This window comes from Ceratotherium simum, chromosome 17 (assembly GCF_057802395.1).
Source record: "Ceratotherium simum simum isolate JZ-2026a chromosome 17, ASM5780239v1, whole genome shotgun sequence".
Lineage (NCBI taxonomy): Eukaryota > Metazoa > Chordata > Mammalia > Perissodactyla > Rhinocerotidae > Ceratotherium > Ceratotherium simum.
In genome coordinates this window covers 42,647,244-42,661,691 of record NC_141916.1, presented here as the reverse complement: position 1 = coordinate 42,661,691, position 14,448 = coordinate 42,647,244, and the positions used below count along the sequence as shown (strand labels likewise).

The 14,448-nt window shown below is 36.6% G+C and overlaps 1 protein-coding gene across 1 annotated transcript in view; it reads left to right on the top strand.

Annotated features, from left to right (window-relative positions):
* Window positions 1–14,448, top strand: part of PIK3C2G (phosphatidylinositol-4-phosphate 3-kinase catalytic subunit type 2 gamma) — a 380,793-nt gene that overhangs the window by 105,360 nt on the left and 260,985 nt on the right. Inside the window, exons 13-14 of the mRNA XM_087442698.1 lie at window positions 3,615–3,737; window positions 10,359–10,490. Of these exons, the coding sequence (XP_087298824.1) occupies window positions 3,615–3,737; window positions 10,359–10,490 (255 nt within the window). The remainder of the gene's footprint in view (window positions 1–3,614; window positions 3,738–10,358; window positions 10,491–14,448) is intronic.

Here is a 14,448-nt window from a genome sequence, read left to right as displayed (position 1 = left end):
TTTCTTTCTGCTATTGATTTCTAGTTTCATTCTATTGTGGTCAGAAAATATATTTGTTATGATTTCAATCTTCTCAAGTTTGTTAAGACTTATGACCTTGAACATGTGATCTATGCTGGAGAATGTTTCATGTGTGCTTGAGAAGAATGTGTATTCTCCTGCTGTTAGGTGGAATGTCCTATATATGTCGGTTGGGTCCCTTTGATCTATAGTGTTGTTCAAGCCCTCTGTTTTCTTCTTGAACATCTGTCTGGTTGTTCTATCCATTATAACCAGTATTAAGATTTTCTGCTATTATTGTCTTGCTGTCTATTTCTCCCTTCAATTCTGTCAATGTTTGCTTAATATATTTGCTCCAATTTAGGGTGCATATGTATTTACAATTGTTATATCCTCTTGATGAATCAACCCCTTTATCATTATATAATGTCCTTGTCTCTTGACAGTTTTTGACTTAAAGTCTATTTTGTCTTACGTAAGTATGGCTACTCCTGCTCTCTTTTGAATACAATCTGCATAGAATATCTTTTTCTGTCCTCTCACTTTCAGCCTATGTGTGTCCTTAAATCTAAAGTGAATCTCTTGTTCACGGCATATTGTTGGATCTTGCTTTTTTATCCATTCAGCTATGCTATGTCTTTTGATTGTGGAGTTTAATCCATTTACATTTAAAGTGATTAATGATAGGGAAGGACTTGCTATTGCCATTTTGTCACTGTTTTCTCTCTGTCTGGTAGCTTTTTTGGTCCCTCTTTTCCTCTCTTGCTGTCTTCCTTGGTGTTTTGTTGATTTTTTGTAAGGACATACTTTGATTCCTTTCTCATGATTCCTTTCTCATTTTCTTTCTGGTGACCATGGACCTTACATAAAACATCTTATTTTTAAAACACTCTGTTTTAAGCTGATAACAGCATAACTTCAACCACATGCAAAAACTATTCTTCTCCCTCATCACACTTTATGTTATCAATATCAAAAATTACATCTTTTTATATTTTATATATTTTTATAATTATAGTTTTTTTGTACTTTGTGCTCTAGATTCTATTGCAGAGTTAAAAGTGTTCACACACCACCAATACAGTATCACAGTATTTTGTATTTGTCTATATGTTTGCCTTTACTGGTGAGCTCTGTACTTTCATATGCTTTTGTGTTGCTGCCTAACATCCTTTCATTTCAACTTGAAGGACTCCGTTTAGCATTTCTTGTAAGTCAGGTCTAGTGGTGGTGAACTCCCTGAGCCTTTGTTTATCTGAGAAAGTATTTATTTCTCCTTCATTTTTGAAGGACGGTTTGCCAGATATAATATTCTTGATTGCTATTTTTTTATTTCAGAACTTTGAATATGTCATCCTACTCCTTTCTGGCCTGCAAGGTTTCTGCTGAGAAATCTACTGATAAACTTATGAGATCTCTTTTATGTGGGAAGTCACATTTCTCTTGCTGCTTTCAAAATTCTCTGTCTTTGCCTTTGGACATCTGATTTTACTGTGTTTTAGTGGGGTCTTTTTGGGGCTTATCCTAGTTTGGTCCACTGGGCTTCTTGAATCTGGTTGTCCATTTTCTTTCCCACAATTGAGAAGTTTCAGCCAGTATTTCTTCAGATAAGCTTTCTGACTCTCTCTCTCTCTTCTCCTGGGACTCATATAATACATATATGTGTCCTGTTGATTATGTCCTATAAGTCCTTTAGGCTTTCTTCACTCTTTCTTTTTCTCTTCTCCTCCCTTTTTTTTTTTTTTTTTTTGCTGAGGACGATTCACCCTGAACTAACATCTGTTGCCAATCTTCCTCTTTTTGCTTGAGGAAGAGTTGCCTTGAGCTAACATCTGTACCAGTCTTCCTCTATGTGGAAGTTGCCACCACAGCATGGCTGCTGATAAATGGTGTAGGTCCATGCCCAGGAGCCAAACTCTGGCCACTGAAGCAGAGCACGCCGAACTTAACCACTAGACCTTGGGGCTGGCCTGCCTTTTTTTTCCCTCTGATGAGGTAATTTTAAATACCTATCTTCAAGTTCAGTGATTCTTTCTTCTGCTTGATGAAATCTTCTCTTGAACCCCTCTGGTGATTTTTTTCAATTCAGTTATTGTATTCTTCAATTCTGAAATTTCTGTTTGGTTCTTTTTAATATTTTCTATCTTTTTGTTGATATTCTCATTTTGTTTATGCATCATTTTCCAGACCTTGTTGAGCATTTTATGATAGTTATTTTGAATTATTTGTCAGGTAATTCATATACTTCCATTTCTTTAAGGTTAGTTTCTGGAGATTTATTTTGTTCCTTTTGTCGGGCCATGTTTCCCTCTTTCTTTGTGTGCCTTGTAACTTTGTGCATTTGAAAAAACAGCCACCTCTCTCAGTCTCTGTGGATTGGTTTCATACAGTTGAAGCATGTCACCAATCAGCCCAGCTAGAGATTTCAGGGGCCTTTGAAACCTTTTCTGTGGGTGCATCTTTTCTGGATTTGTGTGTGTAAAGAGAGGTTTTTACTGCTTTCTTCAGGAACTGGTAATTTCTTGTTCCCTCTAGTGTCTGTCTGTGGTACTGTAGGTTTTCTGGCACTGCCATAAGCTTCCCAGCTCTTTTTTGTTCTCAGCTGCTCTCAGGCATCCAGAGTATGCCAGATCCCCTCAGTATTCTGTTGCGCAAGACACGAACTAGTCCCTCATACGGCCCCCTGAAAAAGTCAGAACGTTGGATGCACACTCCACTCTTCCTGCCCACACCACAATGGAGAGGCTACCAAGCTGTATTAACCTCTGTCTGCTGTTCCACAGATTCTCTGAGCAGCAACAAGCCTCCCGGCTCTTTTTTGTTCTCAGAAGTCCATGGTCCCCAGGCATCTGGAGAATATCAGGTCATGTCAGCTCTCTGAGACAGGCGAGATGGTAACCAGTGTCTCAGCCAGCCCCTAAAAAAGCTGGAACATTGGATACATGCTCCAACTCTTTCTCTCCCCCGGGAGAAGCCAGGAGTTGGGAATTTTCTTCTGCTCATTTTGCACTGAGCTTGGGGGAAGGACAGTGGTGAGTGAGTTTGTGCTGGTTCAAACCGTTGCCTTTGTTCTCAGAGGCCCCCAACCTGGCACCCATTCCTATTCAGCACTTAGATTCAGGCAAGACAGAAACCAGTTCCTTGGGTAGACCTGTAAAAAGTCTGAATGCTAGACATGTATCCTAGGCTTCTCTTTCCCACCCCTGTGGGGTGAGAGTGGAGAAGCTGAGAATTGGTAGTTTCCTCCTGATCACACCTCGCTCTGCTTAGGGGAGGGGCTCTGGAAAATGAGTGCCATGAATTTTCTTACTGATTTCTATATAGCTGGTTTTCCACTTGCCTGGGGTGCAGGAGCCTCTTAACTTATTTCTGGATTTCCCCCAAAGGGAATTGATCCATGCATTATTGTTAAATTTGTGCCTCCATGGGGGAAGGAGAGTCTGGGGCTTCCTATTCTGCTGTCTTGCTGACAGTACCTAACATAAATTCTTAAAGTAATTTTAAGCAAACAACTCTTTATCATTTGACTTTTAACAATAAAAATCATTGACCCATATAGAAAACTGGTTCCTTTATAGTGTTCAGTTTATTGATTCAATGCTGTTTCTTTTTAGCTATAAAGCATTTTCTTTTTCCTGTTGGCTTACATATGCTGGAAAGAAGCTATGCCAAGTGAGAAATTACAGAAATATTCCAGTCAAAAAATTGTTTTTTTTCTTGGTCAACTGGAGTGAAACGTAAGTTTAATCTTTATTCTGGCAGGATCATTTATCTAATAAAGATCAGCGTTTTTTTTTTTTAAGTGATGGGTGTGATTTTGAAAAAAATATTGCCAGTTGATTTGATTCAGCGATGTGATAAATATGCTAGTGCTAATAGATATCTGACTATTCAATTCAACAGATTAAAAGTCCGTTTAAAAACCTAGACCAGTGTCCAGTTCACATTATTGAACTGATCAAAGAGAGAAATTGGAAAAAGGGGAATTATTAATCATTCACACACTGTGGATATAAGGAACACCTCCTATTTGGGGTTGGAGGGAGGTAGATTCCAGATATAACAAAGAAAGAAATCACCTAATAACATATGTAATCTCTATTTTCCCACAAAAGCCAATTACAGATTTATTTAAACAATCAAGTTTTTTGACAATAATTATCTATGCATTGTGTAAACTGTCATCTAATATAAGGTGACTGGCTCCTACTTCCACATTTTATAGAGATTTATTAAATAAAGAAAGAAAAATACCCTCTTGACAGTATCCATGCGCTCCTCCTCTCCTCTGTTCACCCTACCTCAAGCCCTCACTTTACTCAGAATCTCAGGGGGCTTGCAGGGCTTTTATGCAATCTTGAAGGAAGAGAAGAAAAATATACCATTGTAGTTACTCCAAGATACTAATGATTTTCAATTTATTTTGATATTTTTTTTCTTTGAAATTGACTTTAGAATTATTAGATTTTTTCTTGAACTATTTGAGTGATGGCACATTATCTGTCAGTTGAAAATTAATCTGATTTTTTGAAACTACCATAAATAGTTTTAATTAAGTCAGAAGAATAATTTCAGTGATTGAGCTGGTTAACATTTTTAAGGAGTCACTTATGCATGAAATTCGTTTATCTGCCCAGCAACACTTACTGGACTCTTACTCTGTCTGGTGCTGCTTTAGCTGCTAGGGATAGAATGAAAAAGTTAAAAAATAAAAAGCAAAAACAAAAAAAGGTCTTTGTTTTATTTGGCAGAAGCAAATGGAAATATGAACAAATACATTCAGTACCATAAGAGAGTAAGTTTGAGGTTCAGACCAAGCAACAAAAGAAAAGGTGGCCAATTTTTTCTAATGATACAGGAAGGAGTTTATAGAGAAGGTGGAAGAGTGTCTTGAAAGACAATTGGGTGTTCCCAAGGTGGACAATGAAGTCACTGTGCCCCTGACAAATGGAGGACCCCTAGCAGAGGCGTGATTTCTCAGTTCATAGTTAGAATAAGTAGATGGGATGCAGAGAGCAGCCAAGTGCAGGGCCAGGGAGTGGGGCTAACTCCAGAGATGAAGGTGCAGAGACAGGTAGGCACCAAACCACAGAAGACCTTGTGTGCTATGCTAACTGATTTGTACTTTACCTTATAGGAATTGGGGAGCCACTGAAGAATTTTACAAGCAGAACTGATTCTGTGCAATGGAAGGGGATTTTGTAATTGAAAGTCAGGTCTTTGGTCAAAGGAATTAAGAACCTTAACCAATGAAGGGGAGATAAAGGTTGTCACAGTACTAGAACAAGGAGGATTTGCTTTGGTATGGGAGAAACCATAGAGTATGTAAGAATGGAAGACCACATGTTATGTCTCCATTGACTGTGGTAACACTAAATGGGATAGATAGTGCTATCTAACATCATCCTCAGACTCCTAGAAATTTTGGCAAGTATTTATGAATAGGAAAGCACAATATTGGGAGTCAAAATTATTTCCCAAGAAAGCCAGACCTTCTGAAAGGGCAGATGGAGAGTGAGCTGGGGAGTTTTGTTCTACTGGAGCTGGAAAGAAAATTGGCTCTCAGTGGAGCAGTGGCGACCCCAGAGAAATGACTGAAAGACAGTGGAGTAGTGTTATAGGAACAACAAGGAAAGCAGCAGTAACCATGAAAGAGCTTATCTTGTCATAAAGAGTTATCCTTTCTGTAAGAGTTTCTTTGATTCTCCCAATAGAGTTAGTTACTTCAACCCAGAATTATTTTCATTTAATTTCATTTCCATTAAAAATATTTATTTCTCATTTTTCTAGGTGCCTGTAGCATTCTGTATATATTTTATTAACATGTACCCATTACACTATAATTGATTGTACATTTCATTACTGAGCTATAAGCTTAAGGACAGAAACTTTGTTTAATAATAATATGTGACATAGATTTTAACCACCTGTTATATTCCAGTTATCACAGTATACCCCAAAATATATTGTCTCATCTCAACTTAATGACAAAAATACATTGCAAGTATTATCATCCCATTTTAAAGATCAGAATATTGATGTTTATGAAGCTAATTAACTTGCCCCAGGTCCCACAACCAGTAAATGGCAGAACTAGTACTCAGACCCCTCTGACTCCAAAGCTCATGTTTTTACTGTGATTTTCGTACTGTTTCTTAAAACATCTAAAATTTTGTGCAGAGTATTTATATTCTACATAGTTCTCACATCTTACGTTAAAAAACAAAACAAAACTCTACTTCATTCTTCCATCAGCAGCCACTCTATTTTTTACCTCTGCTTTGCAGCAAAACCCTTCCAAACACCTGGCTATATTTACTTTCTTCAATTTTTTTTCTCTTCTCTAAAACATACTTCAATCAGGCTCTCATTGCCTTTCCTCCACTGAAATTGCCCATTATAGTCACCAGTGACCTGCATAGCTAAATCTAATGCTTGTTTCTTAGTCTTCATCTTACGTGATCTATTAGGAGCATTTGGCACTGTTGATCTCACTTCCCATCCTGAAATATGCTCTCCACTTGGCTCACGCTTTCTTTTAGCTTTCCTCCTCTCTTACTGGACATTCATTCTGCATCTTCTTTTCTTCTCCCAGACTGATCATGGTCTTAGCCCTTAAGCCTTTTCTTTGTTGTATCTATCCGTGCTCCTTTAGTTTTCTGTTATAGTCACATAGCTTTAAATGCCGTCTATATGCCAACAACTCCCAAATTTATATCACCAACCCTGGCATCAGTCACAAACTCCAGACTTACACACTCAACATGTCCAAAACTAAACTCTTGATCTGACACTCCAAGCTTGTTCTACCCGTGATGGCCACTGTGGATGATCATTTCCAGTTCCCGTCATTCAGGTCAAATCCATAACCTGAATCTCCTTCTCTCAGACCCTATGTCCGGGAAATCCTACTGGCTGTCTCCTCAAAATGTTTACAGAATATCTCTTCTCATCACTTTCATTGGTCTAGGCTACCATCATCTCTCCCCTGTATTACCGCAGTAGCCTTGTAATGGTCTCTCTGTTTCTTTTGCACTTTATAGCCCTTCTCACACAGCAGCTAAAGTGACCTCTTTTAAAATGTAAGTCAGGCCATGTCATTCTTCTGTTTAAAAATCCTAAAATGGCTCCCTGTTTCACTCAGACAAAAGTCAAAGTCTTTACAATGGTCTATTGTTATATATCAATATTAATAGGAGAGTTCTAAATAATGTGACTTTTTAAATTGCCCATTTTCTCTATCTAAAACTTATTCTGATTTTATGGAAAATATATAGAAGAAAAAAATGTTTAAGAAAAATTTTAGTGTTTACTCAGAGTAAGGTAAACATATAGTTAAAACTTGAGATCTGTGCCAGCTGCTTGGATAACAAGAAGCAATCTGACTTCACTTATCAAATTGTCTCTTAAAGTATTTTGCTTCCTTTTTTCTCTAAAAGTTCATTCCTTTGACTTTTCAATGGCCATGTAGAAGTTAAAAAAAAATTTCTCAGTGAATGTGAGATTATTCTGGCTTTAAAAATCCACATATATATTCAAGAAATGAATAAATAACTATTTAGAAAGCATATATTCTTACCCTAGAAGCATTTATTTTTATTAATAAAAATGACAGAATGGAGATTGGTGGTATCTAGCCACTGTAACTTATTGAATTTTTGTCATTCTTGGTATGAAAAGCTCACTAATAATTGAAGTTATACATGAAGAAGCCAGACTCAATGGGAAAAAGAATGTTCTAGATTATGTGAGGAATAAATTGAAAGTATAGCTGCCATCCTAGCACAGAAATACGAAAACTGAATAGAAAGTCAATTACAGGTAAAAGAGAGAACATTCAAGGAATTACTGTGCATTCGAAAGGATCATCAACATTTTATGTTGAGTTTCAGAGCTTATTTTAAGCTGAGAAATATGTTCACCTTATTTTAAATGAATATTATGAATATGAAAGAATATAAAAGAAAATAGACTCTTAGTTTTAGGTATCTAAATGTGTAACAATTTAATTTTTTAATAATCTAAACTTGACTAATCTTGAAAATTAGATTTTCTTCACTCTAGTCTTTCCTTTATTTCCCTCCCCTACTTATTTTTACTTTTTGGCTAATATAAATTATTACATTATTGATTGGATAATGAATATATTGGTGATATACAACCTACCATTTGCTACATACTGTGTTATGCAATACTCATTCCATTTTATGGATAAGGAAAAACGAGGCTTAGAAAAGTTAAATTAATTGCTCAAGGAAGAACATTGTATTAGTCATAGAGCCAGTATTTGAACTCAGATATATTCAGATCCAAACCTCTGACTCGTCATCTCCACACATAGCTTACATATTGACATCTCAGAGCTATTATTAATTCAATGACATCATGCCCTAAACTGTACATATTACCCCTACTCTAACTTCATCTTTCTTCTGTTTCCTGTCAGTTAAAGGTGTTCACTATAACATAATCTAGAGGCCTAGAATTCATCTTTAATTCTTCATTGTCCTATTCCACTAATATGCTGTCAGTCAAATATTAGTTATCCTTTTTACCTCTAAAATAGCTCTTCTGTCTTTCTTGTTAGCTGCTTTATATAAACAAGGATCTGGACCTCTTCATCTCAGGGAACATTATGTTGACGAGAAGGACGTGTACTTCCTCAAAATCAGTTATAGCCACTGGGTTGAATTAACTTCTCATTATCCCTGACACTGGATGCTGCCCAGCCACTCACAAAAGGGTGTCACCAATGTCTTATTTGGCACCCTGGGTAAGGACTACTCCCTAGTATTCAGATTAGACAGCTAACTCCTAGTGTGAGAAGATACTCAATATTACCTGAGGCCTCAGCTGGGCTAATCTCAGTCAGCACCTTCCAGTTGGACAATAGGCTTTAGTCATCATCAATCCTCTGATAATCGCCCACTGCTTAAACAACTTGATATCAAAGTTCAACTGGGAATTACAAGGCCAGTGGATTCTGTTCATACTCTTCATACCTAACACCGTCAGATAGTCAATACAAGCTGCCTCATTTGCTGTTGTAGTCACTTTCTTCTTTCTTCTTCCCATCCCTTGGTGAATCAGTTACCATGACTATTTCCCTTTCAGCCAACCTCTGTTCCAGTTTTCCCATTTCTCCCTAGCATTCTCATCTTCTAGTAAATATTCTCCCATCTTAGCCTCTTGAAAAATATGTCTTTCATCTCCTTGTCTCATAAATAGATCTCTCCTAAACACCATACTTCTCTTAAGTCTCTTGTAGTGAAACTTGATCATTTCTATATAACCAAGAAGACTCCAGAAGGGAAAGAAAGGAACCCTTCTCCCTGCGCAATATTAGAGACCTCAGATCACACTCTCAACTTTCTGTCAAAAGCCCTTTCTTCGTAGAAACTTATACCACTGAGGTGTACCCCTCCCAGTCTTACAGTATCCTTTATAATCTTCTTGATGTTCTCTTATGTATATTGATGGCTTCAATACCCAAATTCAAGTTTTTCTCACCATTAACAATCCTCTGTTTATCCTTAGCCACTTTTTTTGCCCATATCTACAATCCATTCAGGGTCTTGAGTTCAGAGTTCCTTCATTTTGACATATCCAGGAATTGTATATCTATTACATTTCAACAGTCTTCTCCCAGATTCCTGGGTTCTCATCATTACCCAGAGTGGTCCACATTTAAAATTGTAAACATCTCTACTTTTAGCTCTCTCATTCAAATATTTCCTTTTGCTATTAGGAAAAAGCTCAGATACCTTTGCCTGGCATACAGAGTTTTTAAGCATTCTGGCAACTACTTATCTTTCTAATTGCATCCTCCATAACTTCCGCAACCAACTTGACCATATCCCTTGTTCTAGCCACAATGAGCCATTGACTATTTCTCAGCTACACGTAATCTTTTCATGCATATATGCCCTTTTCCTTGCATATTTGCACTTTTCTCTTCTTGGAATATTCTTTTCCAAATCTTCATCTGATTGTAGCTAACTTACTCTTTAAGACCCATTTTGAGTTATTTCCGGCCTTCCCCCATTCCCTAAGACAACGTTAATCATTTTTTCCTCTGTGCTTACAAAAGAATATATGCTCAAGTTATTGTAATTTTTAAAAATAAGCTTACGTGTCAAAATTATAATTATAGCTAGCAATCCCCATTGATTGAGTCTTATTACTCTATGTACTTCTGCTGTATTTCTCTTTTTACAAGATAAAACACAAAAGTTCAAGAGGATGCCTCAATTCAAATAGTCAAATAATTTTATCACCTACCATTGTATTATAAGGAAATATTTATGAAAATATCATTGTAATTGGGTGGATAATCTAATTCTTTCTTTTATTTTAAGGATCAATTTTCCTCTTGAAATAAAGTCACTTCCAAGGGAATCCATGCTCACTATAAAACTGTTTGGGATTATCTGTGCAACCAACACTGCAAATTTATTAGCCTGGACTTGTCTTCCATTGTTTCCAAAAGAGTAAGTATATCATTTGTGATTAATAATGCTCCCACCTCAGTAAAAACCTCTTTGTAGCTAAATATTTTGCAGTATATGGCATAGTGAGAAAATCAAGAAGACATTTTATTCTACAATTGAGGTAGCTCAATATAAATCGACTATTGAAGTAAGACTGAAAAGCAAAATGTAGAAATGGCTTGAGAAACAGGCCTCATGCTCAACGTGTCAACTGGGTCATTTACAATGAAAAGATATTGGCATGACCAGTCTCAATTGCTTTTCCCTCTGTGACCAGTCAGTTTCTCTGGAATTAGTAATTCAGAATGACTTGGATCAATATTGTCATTTAGAAACAATGTGAGTCATGGAACTCTGGCTGAAGCAAAATTATACAAGGTAACTAGTTTCCTGACATTTTATTGCCAAGAAGAAATACCTGGTAACTTTAAGATGGTATTTTTCAGAAAAGTAAGTCAACTAGGAGTTCACATATCCTATTAGAACTAATGGCCATTGCAAAATTAACTGTTGATTTAACCGTAAGGATTTGGAACTATTAATACCTGGAATATTTGATAAAGTCGATTACATGATTTTCTATGCTATTAAGGGAAAAATATTTCAAATAAATCAGCTTAGTTATTTTTCACATGGCAAGACTTGCTTTAGAATCGAATTGTAAAATACTGGACCTTTGAAAAATTAGAATCTACATTGTTACTTTAACATTATTATAAAAAATATTTCTGCCCCTGTTGTTTTAAAAAGATTGGCAATATAAAAATGTTAAGAAAATACTTCATCAGTTTTTAGTTCCCACATATAATCAGTAGAAATAAATTTATCATCAAAGCAACCGTGATAAATCTTTAAAATCGTCTTTGTTGGATTAATTCTGACCTTGTGTGTGTGTGTGTGTGTGTGTGTTGCTCTATTATTTGTTTTCATGCTGTAGTCAATTTCCACATATATGTTTCTTGACAAGAAATGTAATATCTATCATCTAACATAGTACCTCTTATAATTAGGCAATCGGTAGAGGGTTGTTTACTAAATTGGATGGGGAAAAAAATCAATTCCTATAGGAGATTTAGAATGAAACAAAATTTCCAAAATCTATAAGAAACAGTTTAGCCCTAAAAGGAATACTTACTGCTGTGAGCAGATATTTCAAAACTTTGATTTGTGGGCTAAGAATTTCCATTACTTTCTCAGTAGGAACAGCCGTGCAGGTGCCCTTCCTTCTCATGAGTCAAATTCTTTAAGGTTTCAACTGCAGTATTTGTAAGATCTATCATGTTTCTAGACTAATACTTGTAGCTATTCACTGAAAAAAAAATCAATCCATTTTATTCCCTTCCATCACACTACTTCTTACATAACAGGCAACTGATAAACATCAAATATATAAGGTGATTGGAATATTTTTGTCTTTCAGACTAATCTTCAAGGCTTTTATCTGTATGGTTATGATAGTAAAAATACTGTGTTGTTTTGTCATATATCACTTACCATTGGTACACATTTTATGTACAAGTGATCATTGACGGTGGGCATCTTTAAGTAATGCCATCTGGGACTATGCTAGGTGGTGTTTTCCTAAGGGAAGGTGTCAAAATTGTGGATGATGAGACATCACATTAGAAAATAAACTTACTTTAAAGAGCACTTCAGTTAGCATTTGTAAATATATTTCCAAAAGCCCGTTTCTTATGAAAATCAGAAAATCTGCCTGTTTCATGGGCTAACCAATTTAAAGAAATCCAGATCTTTTTAAGACATCAGAAATCCATCATGTGGGGCAATTGGGGAGATGCTATGACTCCCACTGTGCTCATTGCTCTGAGATAGAGATTCTAACCCAATTTATTTGATGCAAATGTTTCCAGATCACAGCAAATAGGCCACTTAATTTCATTTTCTTTCACAGAATGACCCCTGCCCATAAACATTTGGTATTGAATTTGTCATTTATTCCAGTTTGAATTACCCATATCTAGCCCTGTGGAGTTGTAGTGAGCACTTATGTCTTTATTTTTTCCAACATACATGCAATCTGAAAATATGCAGCATTAAAGACTTCCCATCTCTTCGTGGTTTCCAGAGTGGGTTTCAGAAGAACCAGTGGCGATTAAACTCAGTTGTATGAGTTATGGCTGCATCAAGAATATCTACAAATAAAAATAAACATTGACATTTTCAAGCACACAAACTCACTTTCAGGCCTATAAAAAATATGTCTCAAGTACAAAGGTAAAATTTTGCCCACAGACGTTTCATAATCTTCTCTTTTGCAGACAGGGCTTCCACTGCATCTGTATTCACGGTGTCTCCACACTGCAGTAAGAAAGTGTTATTCTCACGACAACAATTTCTATGAGCTACCTTCCCTATTTAAGTTCAAAACAAATAGTGTAGTAGTTACTTAGCTTTTCTAAATTGTGGTAAACTCCTTCAGTGCAGAGATTCTCAACCCTGGTTGAACAATAGAATCTCCTGGGGAGATTTTAAAAGAAATCCAAAGCCCAAGTACGCCCAAAGATTCTTATTTAATTGGTCTGCCATGGGCCCCAGGCATCAGTATTTTCAAAGCTCCTAAGGTGCATTAAAGCCTGGGAAAATTAGAATCTGTTGCAGAATTTCAAAACAGGCCCCAAATAAATCTTAATATTGAAACAATTTGATTCCTTAGGCAGTTTCCTCAGTAGCCAACCCTGACCCCACCTGTATCTTATCATTTCAGATATATCCTCAAAATCAAATAATAAAAAAAGTTGTGGATGAGAATTCCTCATTACCCTTCCTTCCTGTCCAAGAGAGACCCTCAGAGCTCAACTAATCCAAATACCGCATTTACAAATGAAGATCTCTATGATGAATGAAGGTTAAGGGATTTGTTATAGGTCACCGGGCTACTTATGAATAGAACAAGAACCGGAATGCAGGTCTGACTTCTCTCCACACATGTTACTACCTCAAGCAGCCCCCTTTCCTGCCCTTAGATGCCACACCCTGCTCCATGAGAACCTCACCACCATATAAGGGACTCACACCTCAGCCCAGCCTACGCTCTGCTCTGGGGCATGAAACCTGTTAGACCTGTGAGAGGCAGAGTCCCAAAGAGTTATATAACATCAGATCCTCTGGACGTGCTGACTGCCCAGTTCTGGAGTCTTTGTATTCTTAGTTCCAGAATGCCAAGCCTGGAATAGAATCCCTATAGCTAAAAATGACAATAATTATCTTATTCAAACCCCTTATTTTATTGCTGAGGAAACAAGGGTCCAGAGAGGGTAAACCAGCCCATCTGTTCTCCTGGTACCACAGATTTTGGTTTGGTTTTTCTAGGCATAGGAATTTATACAATATTGGAATTGAAAAGATCCTTAAGGATATTCCAGAACAAATATTTTGAAATGTTATGTTTAGCCATGTGGTCTGTTTTCTAATGACATCTTATCCTAAATCTCAGATTATAAGAGCACTGAACAGTCTATGCATGTGTTGTTGGAGGGAGAGGGGCGGGATTTGAAATCCTGGAGTCCAACCTATTTGCCATCTCCTTACCACCTTTCTAAAGTCCGCCCCCAAGTACCAAGCCATATGAAAACAAATACAAAACTCTTTTGAAAACCACTAATTTTATCCAAGCTCAAAGAAGTTAAGCTAATTAGGGTAGTTGATGAAGACAGGGTACAGATGTCCTGCTTTGAAGTATGTTCTTTCCACTCTATGAAACTGTTTCCTGTATATCCTGTCTTCATCATGTTTTTGTTTGTTCACTTAATTTTAACTGCCTTAATAAACCTTTCCGCAGTAGTAATATAAAAATTACTGGTGATCCCCACTGGCCTGAGTGTTAAAAGTTTCCATTTTCATCTTCTTTCTGAGACCACCAGCACTCTTTGATGCGTTCTTTTCACATCTTACTTCCACTAAAAATCTTCCTTATTCTCATATTTTCTATTTGCAGAGG